The 17,692-nt window shown below is 50.0% G+C and overlaps 1 protein-coding gene across 1 annotated transcript in view; it reads left to right on the top strand.

The window, feature by feature from the left end:
* Positions 1-349: 349 nt before the first annotated feature.
* Positions 350-17,692, top strand: part of WNT5B (Wnt family member 5B) — a 106,258-nt gene continuing 88,915 nt past the window's right edge. Inside the window, exon 1 of the mRNA XM_045464547.1 lies at positions 350-1,024. Within this exon, the coding sequence (XP_045320503.1) occupies positions 1,019-1,024 (6 nt within the window). The 5' untranslated portion in view covers positions 350-1,018. The remainder of the gene's footprint in view (positions 1,025-17,692) is intronic.

Below are 17,692 nucleotides of genomic sequence, written 5' to 3'. Positions count from 1 at the left end.
GCCAGCCAGGAGCGCGGGGTGCCCCGAGGGGGCTGCTGGACAGGGTGAGTCCCTCAGGTCCTCGCAGAGGACCAGGTCGAGTTCCGGGAGGAGGCCGCGGTTGTGCTGGGCCGGGGGAAGGGGGAGGGCGGCGGGCCTCTGGGGCGGGCCCCCACCCCCCGGCACCCCCGCGTCCAAGCCCGGGGCCGCTCTGCCGAGGGGCGGAGGGGCAAGGCCAGTGAGCCCGTGGGGCGGGAGGCAGGTGCGGAGTTCACGGTCCCCGCGCCTGGGAGGAGCCCTGGGGAGGGGTGTCGCGGGCTCCGCTGGTGGGAAGGAGCGAGCCAGGGGCCCGCGCGGCTGCCGGGGGGCGGGGAGGAGGCGCGGGAGGCGGGGCGGAGGCGGCGGAGCCCCCGGGATCCACTCGCCCAGCGCCGGCCTCTGCACTCCGAGCCACGGCCGCCACCCGCCCCGCAGCCAACTTGGGGCCGAAACTTCTTCGGGTCCCGCGCTCCGGAGGAGAGCGCGCAGCCCTGCGACGACCGACGGCGGCGGCCCGAGCAAGGCGCCCCGGTCCCAGGGCCTCCCTCCGGCTCGGCCGCGGGCTCCACTCCCCGACCGCCCCCGACCGCTGAGCTCGGGGGATCCCGGGCGCCGAGCAGGGAGCCCTCCCGGCGGCAGCCGGTGCGCGGACTCCGAGACCTGGGACCGCCGGGGGAGGGGAGGTTCCGCGGCCCCCGCGGAGTTGGCTCCAGCGTCTGGGGGGCAGAGCAGACGCCCCGGCGGGCCCCCCCGGAGCGGAGCGCGCGGGTCCACGCCGCCAGCCCCGCGCCGGGCGGCGGATGAAGAGTCCGGTGCGGGGGCCTGAGCGGCCCGCTCGCTGAGAGGAGCCGGTAGGATCTGCTCCGGACGTCCCCGGCGGGGCAGAGCCCTCCAGACCGCACGCCGGCGCGCCCGGCCGACCCAGCGCAGCCGGGCGCTGGAAGACCCGGGCCGAACGGAGCGGCCAGCCAGAGCCCGCGGGCCTGCCAGGCGGCGGGACATGCAGGTAAGCGCCCGGCTGCCAGCTGTGGGAAAGGGAGCCGGCGGGCCTCCGTCGCCGCCCCCGGACCCTGGCCCCCGGCTGTCGCCGCCCGAGAGGCGTCCTCGTCCTGGCTTCGGCGGCCGAAACTTCCCGGAGCGCCCCGACTTAGCGGCCCCCTGGGCGTCCGCCTGCGCTCGGCTCCCGGCAGCGGGAAGGGCCGAGGGGCGGCGCGGAGGCTCCGGGGAGCGGGGCCCTGCGCTCGGCTGGGAACCTCGCGGCGCTTGGCTCGAGCTGGCGGCCCCGGGTCAGGTGGGGGGCAGGGAGCGCCGGGGAAAGCGTAGTGCCCCGGCCGCGAACAAAGCTGGGGCGACGGACTCTCCGCGCGCGACTGCCTCCGGTGAGCGTGCGGGGCTGGGCACCGAGGGCGCGCTCCTGGCCGCGGGCAGGTAATCTATAGGGCTTGCTCGCCCTCCCCCTGCAGCCCCGGCGCCCGCCGCAGTCCTTCCCCAGGGTAGGGCGACCGAGGAGGGGGCCGGGGCAGCTGTAGCCCCCGGGTGCGTCCAAGGACCGTCTCTGGTCCCTGCTGAGTGCGAGCCCCTTGGAGCTTCTTGGTTACTTTTCCGGGCTTGGTCGGCCCAGCCGGACTTCTGTGCTTGAGGTCTGCGCCCCGCATCAGCAGACTGGAGCGAGGACTACATCTGGATTTTTTTAACCCCCAGGAGCGGGGTTACTTTGGTGCCCGAATTCCTGCCTAAGCCTCAGAGCAGGTAAAGCGCTGAGTGGAATTGGGAGCTTTCTGTTTTCTTTCATTGCTCCTCCGCTCCTGTGCCTCATCCATCCCAGCCCTGGGAGAAGGCGGGTGGGTGGGTGGGGGGAGGGTGCCCTAGTTCTCCATTTTCTCGTGGAACCTCAGTGGATATTTGGCCATGCACTCTAGTCAGAGCCACATTTCCTAGATATTTCCATCCTGCGAATCACTGTGAGAGATGATTCAATTTGCTTGGAGCATGATTGCTTCTGTTTTGCAAGAGGGAAACTGAGGTGGCTCAGGCCGTGGGTTGGTTACCCAGCTGTGAATGGAGGCATTTGCTCTCCACCCTGTCCCTGCCCGCCCCTTCACTGCTTTGCCACCTGATCACATTGGCAATAGCTTTCAGTTACTACCACCCTGGGCAGAGTTTTAACCTGGTACCTGGAGAGAAAGGTTCAGGATCATGTTACCAGTCCCTTGAACTGCTACAGTAGCCCAGGAATGTGCCCACTTGACAGAGAGCTGTCATGGGGCATCTGTGCCATGTCATCCATGTTGGTGCAGAAAACCTTGGGCCAGCAGGGCAGGGCCAAACACCAGCACTTAATGCGCACACGTGGGTGGAACCTTAGGGTGACTCCTTCTGTGGCTGGCCCCTAAGGCAACATAGGGCCCTGGGAGCAGCAGGCACACCCTCAGAAAGCGTGAGGACACACCTCCTGCTGTCTGATTCAGCTGTGGGCTTTACTTATCAAAGGCAAGACTCCCAATCTCAGCCAGGGATGAGTGGATGCCAGGCCTCAAGCTTGTGCCCACACGCCTGTCCAAGGCTCACACACACAAGTCCTGGCAAACACACCGACCTATGAGTGGTGGTTTTTCTCCATTTCAAAATAGTGTCTGTTCTCTCTTTGACACAGAAGATTTGTGGTTATAAATAGCAAGAGGGAGGTGTGTCTCCTGGGAAGGAAAGGCAATGCCAAGAGACCTCTTTTGCACAGTTGTGAGCCAGGAGCAATGTAGCTGGGCCCTTCATTGTGATGCCAAGTCCATGAGCCCAAGAGAAGAAGCAGACTTAACAGGGGGTCTGTCTCCACACTCAAACATGCAGGTGGAACTCACACCAGGGTAGGAGCTGAATGGAATACAAGGACCTAAAGAGACAGTGGTGGATAAATACCTAAGGGCAGCTGTGAGAGACAGCTCCTCTTTCTTTCCTGAAGAAAATCAGACAGAGGGTGTGTGGCACACTGAGGGCGTTGGAAGCGGGGGCTTCTGACTGCCAGGGGTGCAGAAGTCAGCCTTGGAGAGCTTGCTGGCCCTCTTCCATCCGTGGATTTCCTACTTTCCCAGGCTTTCGCTTCTTATGTATTTGAGTATGAATATATGAGTGAGGGTGAGTGAGGGTGTGTGTGTGTGTGTGTGTGTGTGTGTGTGTGTTAGGTGTTTGCTCAGGATGTCTGAAAACAGTCCCCTCTTAAGTTCCTTTGGTGGCTGTAATATCTCGAAGGGTATCTCACTGACTTGAAAAAAAAAAGTTTTCTAAAATTTTTTTAAAGCCCAAAAGCGTAAGTGAAAGGGATACTGCCAAATTGCTGGGCGCCATATGCTGTGAAAAGCAAAAATCTGGGATTGTTATTCACCTGAATATCCACCCCCCCTTTTAACTCTAGTGGCAGCTGAAAGATTTTTTTGTTTGCTCTTCTTCAAGAAGGGCAGAGGACTAGGCTGGTCTGTTCTAATTTTTACTTCTAAGATAGTTCTGTTGGTTTCTGGATTGCCACATCTGGCATCTCCAGCAGGGGAGGAAATTTTTATATGAGGTGATAGTCCTTGCCTTCTCTGAAATAAAAAAACAACATGTCCACAAAAGCTTTCCTGTTCACTCTTCTGGTTTGGTCCTCCCTAGCTCCTTTTCAAACTACCTGCCATTTATCTCTGTAGTCTTCTAAACAGGTCTTCCTTCAGACCCCACCTTTGTTCACCCCCACACCTGAACACAATCCTGAGTGTTTGTAACTCCTTCAGGTCTCTTTAAGACTCACAACAGCACTAAGCTATAAAGATCCTCTAAGGAGGAGAGAATATGGAAGCTCCCCAGCCTCATCTGGGCATCCCTGCCTGGTTTCTACTGAGCATCTTTAAACTGTATGTAGGAATCCAGAAAAATCCAGCAGAGGGGTTGGGAGTAGATACCATGATAGAGATGAGAAGGTCTGGTTGTTTCCAAACTGAGCCACCTTTTAAAGTAATAATAACCTTCTATCCAACTCTGAGGAGCATGGTTTCTAGCTTGTTGGTGGAGCCAGGAGCCAACCTGGGAGCCCACCTGCTGTTGGGGGTAGTTCCTGTGCCCTTCCTTCAGCGACAGGTCCCCCAACTGCGCAGAGCAGGTGACTGCTCCGCTCCTACCGCCCCCCCCCCCTCCCCGGCAGAGGCTCTGTTTACCTGGCTAAATTTAAACCTCCGCCCCCTCCATCCCAGTTTGACCCTCTGGCTGGCGGTCTGGCCACTGGGCTGGCTGATCCGGCAGCATTTCCTGACTTCTTTGCCCCTGCGGTTGCAGTTGGGTCTTTTTGTGCTGCATGAATCCTCTTCCAGACTTTCTAAAGTTGGTCTCTTTTCTCCCTGCTTCTCCACCCATGTGGCTTTCTTCCCAACTCCTTTCCTCCTGGGTGACTTGGAACCTGGTTTGGTCCTCGAGGGAGACCCTCCAAGTGCCGCGCACGGAGGTTTTAGGACACGTAGACACATGTTGTCACCGAAGGTCCCCAGGGCTGCCGGTGCTGACTGACCACTACCCAGCCCCGCCCGCCTGGTCTGGGACCCCCTAAGAGCAAGTACAGTGCTGGCGGCAGTTGCAGTCCTTAAAGGCACAGGAGTGTTTTCTCAATTTCTTTTTGCACCCCCAAACCTCCAACCCCCCCCCCGGCCCCCCTCAGATCCCAACCTGTCTGTATGTCCGGTTCTTGGCATCAGCGTCTTTTCCTGTGGTGTTGCAGGGAAGGTTATTTACCCTGATGGGGATGGGGGTCAGGGGAGGGGGGCGGGAGCGAGGTGCATTGCAGCTTCTCCTTTTGAGGTGTCAGCTCTCTCTTCCATAAAATGAGGGCGCTGGAGGCCCCTTCCCGTGCTAGCGTTCTGTCGTCTTCAACAGCTTTAGCCGATTCCGCTTCGGAAATCCCTCTGCCTTGGCCGGGCCTGGGGAGGGGAAGCCGCCAATCAGAGGAGGTGCGTTCCCACCGGAGGGGCGGGCCGGCCGGCTGCTTTCACAGAGTTACTGTTTCACAAACCGTGGTCGCGCAGGCAGGGTTTGTGGTCGCGCCGGAGGCTCTGGTTGTGCTCCTGGCTTTGGGCTCCGGCCTGGCAGGGGCCTCTGTGGTTAGTCGGCCTCCCGAGGAGAGGATTACCGCGAGGCTCCGTCTCCAGCTAAGGGTGACTTGAGGCTGGGTTTCCAGCCCTCTCTCCTCTACAGCCCCCTTGAGCCCCAGAAATGCGAACCCCTCAAAGGTTGCTCTTGTCTGACTAATTGATAAAGGGTCAGGAGAGGATTTCCCCAGGTCTGGGAAAGCTTAGTTAGAAAAGGCAGTGGGTTAGAAGTTTTTGGTTTGCAAACTTTAGTCCCCAAAGGTCACTGTGGAGTTATCTAGAGTGTTCAGTGGGTAGATTTGCTCTGATTCCTGCTGGGAGAGCAAAAGATACGGTAACAAAGCTTTTCTGACACTAGCTGGGGGTGATCAGGTGTGCTGCTGAGGGTCCTTTGCTCTCCTTCCACAGAAGGGGAGCTCGGCTCCCTGCACTTGGGGCATCTCCTGGGTCTGAACCAGGACTCCTGCACCCTCCTGCGTTTCTCTTTCCAGCAAATATCCCACGTGATCCGTCTTCCATTGCTGCAGGGGGCTGCAGTTCAGAGGAGTCTCCTCATAGATCATCTCTAAGATTATGTACTTCACCTATACTCATTGAGAAAGTTCTCCTGGAAAAAACTGAGTAATGAATTACTAAATATTTCACCCAGATCTTGTTTGGGGTGCATGAGTTGCAATCAAGGTAATTAAACCTTAGAGAGATTTTGTATATAAGGTTAAAACTGGAAAATTCCAGGTTGCACTCTGGAGCCGGAGCTGGTGAATGGGACTCAGGCTGGGAGGAGGGGAGAAGAGAATGGGGAGGAGCTCTAGACTGCACTATCAGATTATGCCCTGAGACCTGAAGCTATAGAAGGCGAAGACAATGGAGACCGGGGCTTTGGAGTCAGGCTGCCTGGGTGTGGAACCCCAGCACTTAGAAGCTAGCTGTGTAACCTCCGGCCAGGTAGGTTACCTGACTTCTCTGTGCCTCAGTTTCCTCAGTTGTAAAGTAGAAACAGTAACATGATACTTATGTGTTTGCTGTGTGGAGGGGTGTAGTAAGAATTAGTGTATATAAAGCACTAAAACTGTGTCCAGGACTTTGTAGGACTGTAGAAGTGCAATGTTACCATGCTACTGATGAAGGCCTGTTGGCAGGACAGGGAGAACTACTTGGCCCCTGCCCCCTACTTGCTCTGCATTTAAAGATGGAGGCTGTTTTGTGTGGGACATTAGCAGCACACTCATTGCTTAAGTCAGCATGTGCCCTCCAGTTCTCCAGGGAGCCTCATGAAGAACACCGACCCTGTCCAATCAGGCATAGATGTTTTGATCGTCGCATCAGTGGGAATTGAGGGTCCCCGTTTGTGTAATGACCCATAACAGGAGAGCATAGATGTTCAGGGGTGGCTGTCGTGAAGGGAGGGAAAAGTGAGGCACTCTTAGGAGGAGAGTGGATTCTGATGTCGTCCTGTAGAGTTGAGGACTGAACAAGTCTCCAGCTGAGAGGGAAGGGGTCTTGCTGACCCCATCTCAAAAAGTCTGTTGTTTTTACTAAGCAGATGCTGAAACATTCCCTGTATTTGAAACCACTCAAATTCTTGACGTTTGTGTTTTCTTATTCTTAAAAAGGTAACCTCTGTGATACCAAATCTCAAATAAGCTTTAAATATAAAGGGGAAGATATTATATAAATATAAACTGGATGTGTCTACCACCGTGAGAACAAATAGTACAGTTACTTAGAAAAGAGACACTTTCAGGGTCTCATTCTCCTGTGTCCCCAAAGGCCAAGCAGGTAGCCAGAATGCATGAGGGAGGAGCTGAGAGTTTGTAATACAATAGTGAGTGAAGGAGAGTTCCCTGTGGCAAATTGAGAGCGTATTCCCACTTAAAGGCATTCCAGTTGATACATTTAAAATTCGTTTTGTTGGAGGGGGGAGGGCTGGGTGGCTCAATTGGTTGGGCATCGACCCTTGATCTCGGCTCAGGTCCTGATCTGGTTCATGGGATTGAGCCCAACGTTGGGCTCTGTGCTGATAGTGTGGAGCTTGCTTAGGATTCCTCTCCCTCTCTGCTCCGTCCTTGTGCATGCACCGCTCTCTCAAAATAAATAAACTAAAAAAAATGTTTTTTTTTTAAACTCATGGTCAACCCTCCCAACACCTCTCTCTGTGTTAGGGAGCCTCAGGCTGACAAGCAGGGACCCCCTTGCTTTCCCAGCTAAGATCCCTTCTCCAGAATGGACGTGAGGCTGCCTCTAGAGGGTTGCATTGGGTCCTTTAATTTGTCAAAACCCAGGGATTACCCATCCCTAGTCCTAATCTCCTAACCTAATCTCCCAGTTTCTCAAAGAGAATGGGGCCTCTTTCAGAGGTGTCAGAAACAGAGCCATTACAAATGGGGTTTCTTACAGACTTTGTGTATCATTCGTGATATTCACCGGGAGCTCTCACACCTCCCAGAGAATACCCTCCTTACCTTCACTGCAACTTGAAAGAAATACAACCCAGCCCTGCACAAAGGTCTCCCAAGCTCACCACAGCCTCCAGCAGTTCCCTCTCCACATCCACTTCCTGCCACACGTAGGTGTGCATGATGTTACAGAACCCCCCCCCGCCCCCCCCCACCTCATTCAGGGCCTTTGCACCTGCTGCTCCCTCTGACTAGACTGCTCGTGCCCTTCCCCCCCCCCCCCCCTGTCAGATGGCTCCTCCCCACCCATTTGGGTCTCAGCTTCTCAGAGAGATTCTACCAAGCAGAACCGTCACCTGCCCCCAGGCACTCTGTTTCCTCTGGAGCACTTACCACCATCTGTAACTCTCCTGTTTATTCTTTTTTTTTTCTTTTTTTTTTTCTTTTTTTTTTTTTTTTAAATTTTTTTTTTTTCAACGTTTATTTATTTTTGGGACAGAGAGAGACAGAGCATGAACGGGGGAGGGGCAGAGAGAGAGGGAGACACAGAATCGGAAACAGGCTCCAGGCTCTGAGCCATCAGCCCAGAGCCCGACGCGGGGCTCGAACTCACAGACCGCGAGATCGTGACCTGGCTGAAGTCGGACGCTTAACCGACTGCGCCACCCAGGCGCCCCTATTCTTTTTTTTTTCTTAAATGTTTATTTATTTTTGAGAGAGACAGAGCTCTCACAGGGGAGGTACAGAGACAGGGAGCCAGAGGATCCGAAGTGGGCTCTGTGCTAATAGCAGACAGCCCGATGTGGGGCTCAAACTCATGAACCTCGAGATCATGACCTGAGCCAAAGTCAGACACTTAACCACCTGAGCCACCCAGGCACCCCTATTAGTTCTTGTTAAAAGTCTGCCCCTGCCCCACGTTTGTCTTGTTCTGCACTGCATCCTCAGAGCGAAAACAGTGTCTGAATGGTGTCTGAGGTTAAAAGATAGTCAAGCTATATTTGTTACTGTTGATCTGAGGGCAATGAATTGTGTAGCATGTTCATTGCTAGAAATAGGCCCATTTTGCCTAATAAGTATGCCATCCCTTACTGATTTTCATTCAGTAGCTTTTGTTCTAGTAACTTCTACTGCATGCAGATAGCAAGTGTGCAGTATTTCAGAAGCTCTCAACTCTTATTCTCCCACAGCCTATGCGTTAGACCCATCTTTGATCGTGTGAATCACAGGCAGTTTGGGGATGCAGTAGAGGGTGGAAATGCAGAAGGAACAGGAAGCCAGAGGAAGCCGTTGAGGCCCAGTGGTAGATCCATGACTTGTAGCACTGACCTGACCTGTTGCTCAAGTCCTGGGTCCTCACTTGCTTTCAAGGGGATCTGGAACATCCCTCCATGCTGCCATTACTGGTGGGATATTTTTCACCCATGTGTGTGACCAGATTGAGAGACAGTGAAGAAACTGATTTAGGAGTTCCCTGGGTATCTTGTATCCCAGGCACTCAGTCATTCCAGATTGTCACCATCTAGAAGTTACTAGATCTCATCGGTCCTAGACTGCTGAGCACAAGCATCCAGGAAAGCCACATCGAGTATCTTTCGAAAAGAACTGATAGGAAAAGCTCTCCAGTTGCCACAGGCAACTGTACCACTACCTCCTGTGATGTGTCATAGCCTAGTTTCCCTTCTCTGTCACTGGCAGCGGCTGTCCTGGTTTCCTTTATCTCCTCAGACCTCTTCTCTCCTCTGCATCCATTCTGATGGCTGTAAGTACTGTCCCCTTCCTTCCCATCTCACGTTTTAATCTCCTGCCTGCTGGTCTCCCCTGACCTTCAGACTGGTGTGCCCAACGGCGTAAGCAGCGTCTCGTCTAGGAAGTCAAAGAGGCATCCCAGCCTGCCTTCTGACCTCTTCCCTTAAACCTGCTCTTCGCACAGGCTTCTTCTCCTCACCCTTCCAGTTGCTCCACCATAAACCCCGGAGTCACTCTTCATTTCTCTCTCTCACTGCCCACATCCAACCCACCAGGGAATCTTGCCAAGTCTACTTTCAGAAGATACTCAGATCCCTGACTGGTTCTCACCTTCCCCACCCCTCTCCTGTCTCATTCCACCAGCAGCTCTCTGTGGGATCACAGTGATGGACGGACTCCTCCCTGGTCTCCCTGTTGAACCACATCAGATTGTGCCACTGAGCCCTCCGCTGGCCTTCCATCTGGTGCAGGAGAAATGCAGAGTCCTTACGACAGCTCACTCGCCTGGCCGATCTGACCCTTGCTTCCTTCTGTGACCTTTGTTCGTTCTCTCCCTTTGCTGCATCACAGTGACCTTCTTGCTGGTCTGTGAGCCCAGCAGGCACGCAACTGCCTTGGGGCTCCGCACTTTGCTTTCCCTCTACCTGCACTGCATCCCACTCTCCTGCTCCTTCCTCTGGCCTTCCGTCAAATATCATGTGCTTGTGATCTTCCTTGACCACTGTATAAACCCCAAACCTCCTACCTATTCCCCACCCCCTTCTCTGCCTTACTTTTCTCCATAGCACTTATAACCATTGGACATGCATATTTATATATATTTTACATATTTGTTCTTTGTCTGATTCCTCTTTCTAGAATATACACATCACAAGGGCAGGGATTTTGTCTGTTTTGTTATGTAAAACAATGCCTGACACATAGTGGGTGAAGGAATTGAAAGAATGGTGAGGGGGGCGCCTGGGTGGCGCAGTCGGTTAAGCGTCCGACTTCAGCCAGGTCACGATCTCGCGTTCCGTGAGTTCGAGCCCCGCGTCGGGCTCTGGGCTGATGGCTCAGAGCCTGGAGCCTGTTTCCGATTCTGTGTCTCCCTCTCTCTCTGCCCCTCCCCCGTTCATGCTCTGTCTCTCTCTGTCCCAAAAATAAATAAACGTTGAAAAAAAAAAATTAAAAAAAAAAAAAAAAAGAACGGTGAGGGTCTCTCACATCACATGGAAGGGCTACAGGTGGAAGAGGTGGTCCTTCCTCGGCTCTGTGGTTTCCCCATTCTTCTTCCCCCTCCCTCACTGGAGGGCAGACGCGGGGCAGCTGGTGAGACTGTGTGGCATACCTCTCTTTGTTCTAACTGATGAAATTAAGACAGGTTCATTGAAAAACAGATTTTTTTTTCATTTTTTCAATCCATTCATATTTTCAGGGAAAAATATTGGAAAAATAAAAACGTTAATTCTAAGTTAGAGGTAATCATGGATAATATTTTGGAGCGTTCCTTTTCAGTCTTCTCTGCACATACGTGTACAGGCACATATGTGTTCGTAGACGTGTGTGTTCCTTACGTGCTTGCTCCTTTCCCAATGGTGACACTTTGAGGATGAGGACGGTGCCCGTGCCGCTCCCGTTCAGTACCTCACAGGGCCTGGCCCGAGCAGGTGCACATAGGGCCGAGGAACAAGTGTGTGGTCTGTCACCTGGTGAACAGTTGTAGTCTGTGTGGAGCCAGGCCCTGGGTTTCTTTGCCTTTTCGTCTCATGAGCCGCAGGACCAGCGTAGCATCTCTACCACTTGTGTTTCCTTACAGTTCTAAAACTGTATGTCTAAATCTCACCCCTATTGATTGTTTTCGACCTGATAATTCTTGGTTGAGGAGGGTTGTCCCGTGCATTGCAGAATGTTTAGCCTCATCCCTGCCCCCTGCCTGCTAGATGCCGGTAGTCCTAAGTCAGAGTGTTGCTAGACATTGCCAGCTGTCCTGTGGGGGCAAAACCTCCCCCTGGTTAAGCACCACTGTCCTAAAGTGTCTCTGTTGTCTCCCTTGTTTCCACGTCCCCTAAATCCTTTGGAATTGTCACTCGTCTTGCATCCTCTTTCTGTGCCACTGCCTGAGTGTGAGTTTTTATGCATCAGATGTGAATTATGGCCCCAGCCTTCTCACTTGCTGTCTGTCCCTGGTCTACCCACACAAGGGCACCCCTCACCCTGCTCGCTCTAGGTCCCTCTCCTGCTCACAATTCTTGGGTGACTCCTCCTTTGCCTACTGAATAGACATCTTTACTCTGCTGTTCAGTGCCCTTCAAAATCTTACCCTAACTTACCACCTTTCCAGAGTTCTCTCCTACTGCTTCCCCTACTTCTCAGGGTATGCTCATGCCTCTTGTTCCTCTCAGACCCCTTCCCTTCCTTTTTGAAGAACCTACCTGTTCTTCAAGGTATGGCTCAGATGCTACCTCCCTGGTCACCTCTGTCAGAAATGATCTCTCTGTGGCTTGGAGTTGGCTTCCCGAAGAGCTGTTATATCAGGAGACTTTCGTTATAATGGCCCTTTTCACACTTTGCCCTATATTGTAATTACTTGTGATGGGGTCTTATTTTCACCACTAGTTATGTGGTTGGCTAAGCTGTCTTCTCAGGTAGAAGAACTTAGGTGAGTTCCCACGTGCAGCTAGGACTATACATACCCAAATCACCTCAGGTGATTTCCCTCAGCCATCCTACTGATTAAACGGGTGCCCAGCCAGAAGAGGCTTTGTTATTTACTATGTACTTGTTTAAACAGAGTATCAGCTGGGGTGCCTGGGTGGCTCAGTCGGTTAAGTGTCTGACTTTGGCTCAGGTCATGATCTCACAGTGTGTGAGTTCAAGCCCTGCGTGGGGCTCTGTGCTGACAGCTCAGAGCCTGGAGTCTGCTTCAGATTCTGTGTCTCCCTCTCTCTCTGCCCCTGTCCTGCTCATGTGTGTGCTTGCTCTCTCTCTCTCTCTCTCTCTCTCTCAAAAATAAACATTAAAAAAAAACCAGAAGAATTGAGTATTGTATAATTTGATTTGTTTCAACATTGAGGAGGCAAAAGAGACCTGAAAATTCACTTATGTGCCAGCGACTTTTTATCAAGGTACTGTTCAAAGCTCTGTAGCTCCTGGCTCTTTGGAATTTTCCATGAGGACACAATCTGAGAGGTGGGTTCTGAATAGCAGAAATGATACCCTACGTATCTTTGCTTCTCTCTTCCCAGTGACAGTCCCAGCATTCAACATTGTTTTTACTTGCTTAATAATATTGATAAATTAGTGAGCTGGTAGCTTCAATTTTTTTAAAACAATCTTTAAGTTTATTTATTTATTTAAAGAGAGAAAGCACAAGTGGAAGACGGGCAGAGAGAGAGGGAGAGCGAGAATCCCAAGCAGGTGCCACACTGTCAGTGCAGAGGCCAATGTGGGGCTCAAACCCATGAACCACGAGATCATGACCTTAGCCAAAGTCTGACACTTAAATGACTGAGCCATCCAGGTGCCCTGAGCTGGTGGCTTCTAAAGAGGTTATAATCCCCAGTTTAAGAAAGCTGGTCTTGAATTGTCTTTTTTTTTTAATTTATTTTATTTTATTTTTTGAATTGTCTTATATCATCAATACTAAGATACATTTTCATATATCTGAGATTACGATGCATCTTAAAAACATTTTTTAATGTTTATTTTTGAGAGAGAGAAAGACAGAGTGTGAGCGGGGGAGGGGCAGAGAGAGAGGGAGACATAGAATCTGAAGCAGATTCCAGGCTCTGAGCTGTCAGCACAGAACCCAACCGGGGCTCCAACCCATGAACCTCAAGATCATGACCTGAGCCGAAGTTGGACGCTTAACTGACTGAGCCACCCAGGTGCCTGTAGGATGCAACTTAAAATCAGTATGTGTCATAGTTCATTTGGGAGAACTTTGCAATTTAGAATCCGTAGCATCTTGGGGCGCCTGGGTGGCGCAGTCGGTTAAGCGTCCGACTTCAGCCAGGTCACGATCTCGCGGTCCGGGAGTTCGAGCCCCGCGTGGGGCTCTGGGCTGATGGCTCAGAGCCTGGAGCCTGTTTCCGATTCTGTGTCTCCCTCTCTCTCTGCCCCTCCCCCGTTCATGCTCTGTCTCTCTCTGTCCCAAAAATAAATAAACATTGAAAAAAAAAATTTTAGAATCCGTAGCATCTCATAAATAAGGTAATGTCATTGATCACTATTTACTAAGATGACCTGATGTCATTTCTTGGTACCCACCTTAGTGCTCCCTTGGAAATGTGCTACTGTTGTTTTGCCAAATGGGAGAGTTAGAGAGTCACCTTCATGTTGAGCATCTACCAACTAAGAGTTAAAACTGAGATAGGAAATATTAGGCAAAGACCAGATGTCCCGTGGATCCTGGACGCTGGTGTTCGAGGACTCTCAGTCTCCCAGGCAGTCACTTGGGAATCAGAAGTCTGTGGTTTCTGCCCCTGTTTACCAGGGATCTTGGGCAGAAGATACCTTGGACAAGTCTCCCTGTCCTCATCCGTAAATGGGTTTATAACGTAGCCCTGCCTTGTCTAACTCACAGAGTAGTTATTAGGATTGACACAGTGTGTGTGAAAGTGGTTTCTAACCAATGTAAGGCACTGTGCCTACCTGTAGGAGGATGTGTGGAGTGGAAATGTGACCCAGACAGAGACTTTTTTAAGTCCACTGACAAAACGCAGCTCCAGGTGACTCAGCAGTGATTCATACCTGGCACTTGTCTTATTTCTTTATTTCTAGGAAAGAATCTTTGAAACTTTGCAGAAGCTTGTCTGGCAAGGTAAAATAGTATCCCAAAGGATCAAAGAGAAGTAACATCCTACAACTAGAATATGCACTTTTTTGCTTTTTTTCCATTTCGTATTTTCCTGTTTCACTGCCTTGACATTGGAAATTTAGTCAGATGAAGTATCATTAATATTAACACAAATATCTTTCTCATGAAAGAGTAAGTCTAATCTCTTATGTACAGTGCTTAAGAAATCAAATTCTGAGCCCAAAAGGTACTGGCCCAATCCTGGCCCCAAAACTGACCAGGAGTGGGAATATCACACAGAGGTGACCTTGAGCAAGTTACCCACAAACTTGACCTCAGTTTTGTCATCTGCTGAAGCCCTTAAAAGGCCGTTGTGAGGATTACACAGAATGCTTGGAAAGCACTTAGCAGGGCCTTGCGCATAGAAATCACTCAGTAGATGTTTGCTCTAATTGTGCTCCTGAACAACCATGAGAAATGCTATTGTGCAGTCACAGTAACTAGTTCTGCTGACACTATCCAAAGCTTGGTTGTGTCTGGAAAGAAGGGATGGAGTTGGTGTTATTTTCATAGTTAAGCACGGGCTTTAATAAGCTACACAAGCATGTCAATTCAGCAATTATCTGACCTCAATAACATTGCATTTTCAGATACGGACAGTGTATTATACTGTAGCCAAATCAAGAGAATCCTGGTCAAAAGCTTACCAGGCAGCTTTTAAATATTTTTCTTTCATATGAGATTCTTGAAGCGTCCTGTTAACCATCCATGTGCTGAGGAGTAGCCTTAAGTGGCATTTTTTATCCTTAAAAACTTGCGATGCCTGGTGGTGCCTGAGTGGTTCAGTCAAGGTAAGCATCAAACTTCAGCTCAGGTCATGATCTCACAGTTCACACGTTCAAGCCCCACATTGAGCTCTGGGCTGGCAGCTCAGAGTCTGGAGCCTGCTTCAGATTCTGTGACTCCTTCTCTCTGCTCCTCCCTTGCTCGCACCGTGTCTCTCTCTCTCTCTCTCTCAAAAATAAGTAAACATTAAAAAAACACAACAACTTGCAATGCCTGCCCTCAGAGACGGAGTTGTGGAGAGATGGTGTCCGGCTGAGATGTCTGGCTCAGTAGGGGACACACGCTTCTGAGAAAATACTGTGAACTTACTTCCACAGTCTGTTTATAGCTGCAGGTTAGGGAAAGTCTTAGTGCCCCAATTCAGACTTCATACATTCTGCCCTGTTCCTTCACATGCCGCCCTCTGTTGCCACAGCTGAGCAGCAGCGATGCTTACTTTTCCTTTTCAGTCAACTTTTTTGAGATATAATATGCATACAATAAAATTCACAGGTTGTGAGTGCACACACTTCAATAAATTTGGGCAGATATATACAACCATGCAACCACACCCCAATCATATTTTGACTTCCTGAGAAAGTCCACTGGCAACTTGCAGTCTCCACAGACTCCCCCCCACCCTGCCTTAGGCAAACACTGATCTGATTTATGTGAGTAAGTCACTTTTACCTATTCTAGAATTTCACACAAATAGAATTATACCAGAATTCTCAGTTTTTTCTTGGTGTCTGGCTTCTTTTGCTTAGCACAGTATCTGTGAAATGTGCCTGTGTTGTTGAGGTATTAGTAGTTCCTTCCTTTTTATTGCTGAGTAGTATTTTATTGAATGAATATGAGACAGTGTATCCCCTTTTGGTAGATATTTGGATCATTCTAGATATTTGGTTAATATAACAACCTTTTTTTTTTAATGCTTATTTATTTTTGAGAGAGAGGGAGAGCAGGGCAGGGGCAGAGAGAGAGGAGGACGGAAGATCTGAAGCTGGCTTTGTGCTGACAGCAGGGAGGCCAATGTGGGGCTCGAACTCACAACTGTGAGATCATGTTCTGAGCCAAAGTCGGATGTTTAACTGACTGAGTCACCGAGGCACCCCAATAACCTGGCTTTTAATTGAGATATTTAGTCTTTGCATTTAGTTCCATCTTTACAATTTTTATTTTGAAATCAATGTAGACTTACAAAAATGCTGCAAAAATAGTTCAGAGAATTCCTGTATATACTTCCCTTAATTTCCCTCATATTAACATTTTACACAACTGGTGTGCCTGGGTGGCTCAGTCAGTTGAGTGTCCAACTCTTGATTTTGGCTCAGGTCATGATCCCAGGGTCATGGGATGGAGCCTTCTGTTGGGCTCCATGCGGAGCGTGAAGACTGCTTGGGGTATTTTCTCTCCCTCCCTCTGCCTCTCTCCCCCACTCTTGTGCTCTCTCTTAAAAACAAAAAAATTTACACAAGCACAGAACAATGGTCCACAATAAGAAATTAGTATCGTTTGAGTATTCGTAAGTAATTCACAGATCTTCTTCCAATTTCGCCTATTTTTTTTTTCCTATTGTCTTTTTCTGCCCCTGGATTCAACCCAGTATCTCACTTCCAGTCAGTGACACTTCCTCAATGTTTCTTTTGTTTTTCATGACCTTCACATTTTTGATGTGCACATTTAAAGAATGTTCTGGTTTGGGCTTGTCTGATGTTTTCTCAGGATTAGATTGTGGTTATGCATTTCTGGCAGGAATACTACAGACGTGATGCTGTGTCCTTCTCAATGCATCATATCACAAAGTACATAAAGTTAGTATTTCTTACTACAGGTGATGTTAACTTTTGATCATTCAATTTTTTTTTAAGTTTATTTATTTGGACAGAGAGAGCAAGTGGGGGAGGGTCAGAGAGAGAGGAGAGAGAGAGAGAGAGAGACAACCCCAAGGAGGCTCTGTGCTGTCAGCATGGACCCCATGGATCCATGAGATCATGATCTGAGCTGAAATCAAGAGTCAGAGGCTTAGCTGGCTGAGTCACCCAAGCACCCCTAATCATTTAATTTTTGATATGGTTTGATTAAAGTCTACCATATTGCTATTTGTTTTCCACTGATCTCCTCCCATTTTTGTTGTTGTTATTGTTTGGTTTTGGTGGCCCTCTACGGCTGCAAACATCCTTTGCTTCTCAGGGTCTGTTTAGAATCAACATCACACCTCTTCACAGTCCACACTTTACAGAGTTGATATTTTACCTATAGATTTAATCTATAGGGTTACAAACCCCTATTTATAGTTATTGCTTTTGCTTTAAACAGTCGGTTGTCTTTTAGGTAAATTATGAGAAGAAGGAAAACAGTTTTTTCTACTTTACAGTCTTATTTATCATTTTGGTTGCTCTTCATTTTTTCCTGCAGATCCACGTTTCTAGCCTGACAGATATGCTTTAGTATTTTTTTGTAGTGCAGGTCTACTGAAAGTGAATTCTCTCGGCTTTCATTTATCTGAAAATGCCTTTATTTCATTCATCCTTGTTTTTGAAGGCTAGTTTTGCGGGGTGTAATTTTTTTTTTCTTTCTGTACCTCGAAGCTGTTGTTTCATTGTGTTCTGACCTCTGCCGTTTTTGATGAGAAGTTGGCTAGCTTTTTAAACGTTTTCTGTTCCTGGACACAATGTGTTTCCACAAGCCCCAGTCCCCACTGCTTTCAAGATTTTATCTTTATCTTGCAGAATTTTGACCATGATGTGCCTAGGCGTGGTTCTTTTTACGTTTATCCTTCTTGGAATCTGCTGAACTTCTTAGATCCATCAGTTATAGCA

The sequence above is a fragment of the Leopardus geoffroyi genome, chromosome B4 (genome assembly GCF_018350155.1).
Source record: "Leopardus geoffroyi isolate Oge1 chromosome B4, O.geoffroyi_Oge1_pat1.0, whole genome shotgun sequence".
In the NCBI taxonomy this organism is placed as follows: Eukaryota; Metazoa; Chordata; class Mammalia; order Carnivora; family Felidae; genus Leopardus; species Leopardus geoffroyi.
The sequence above is the reverse complement of the archived record's forward strand: the minus strand, read 5'-3'. Positions and strand labels throughout refer to the sequence as shown.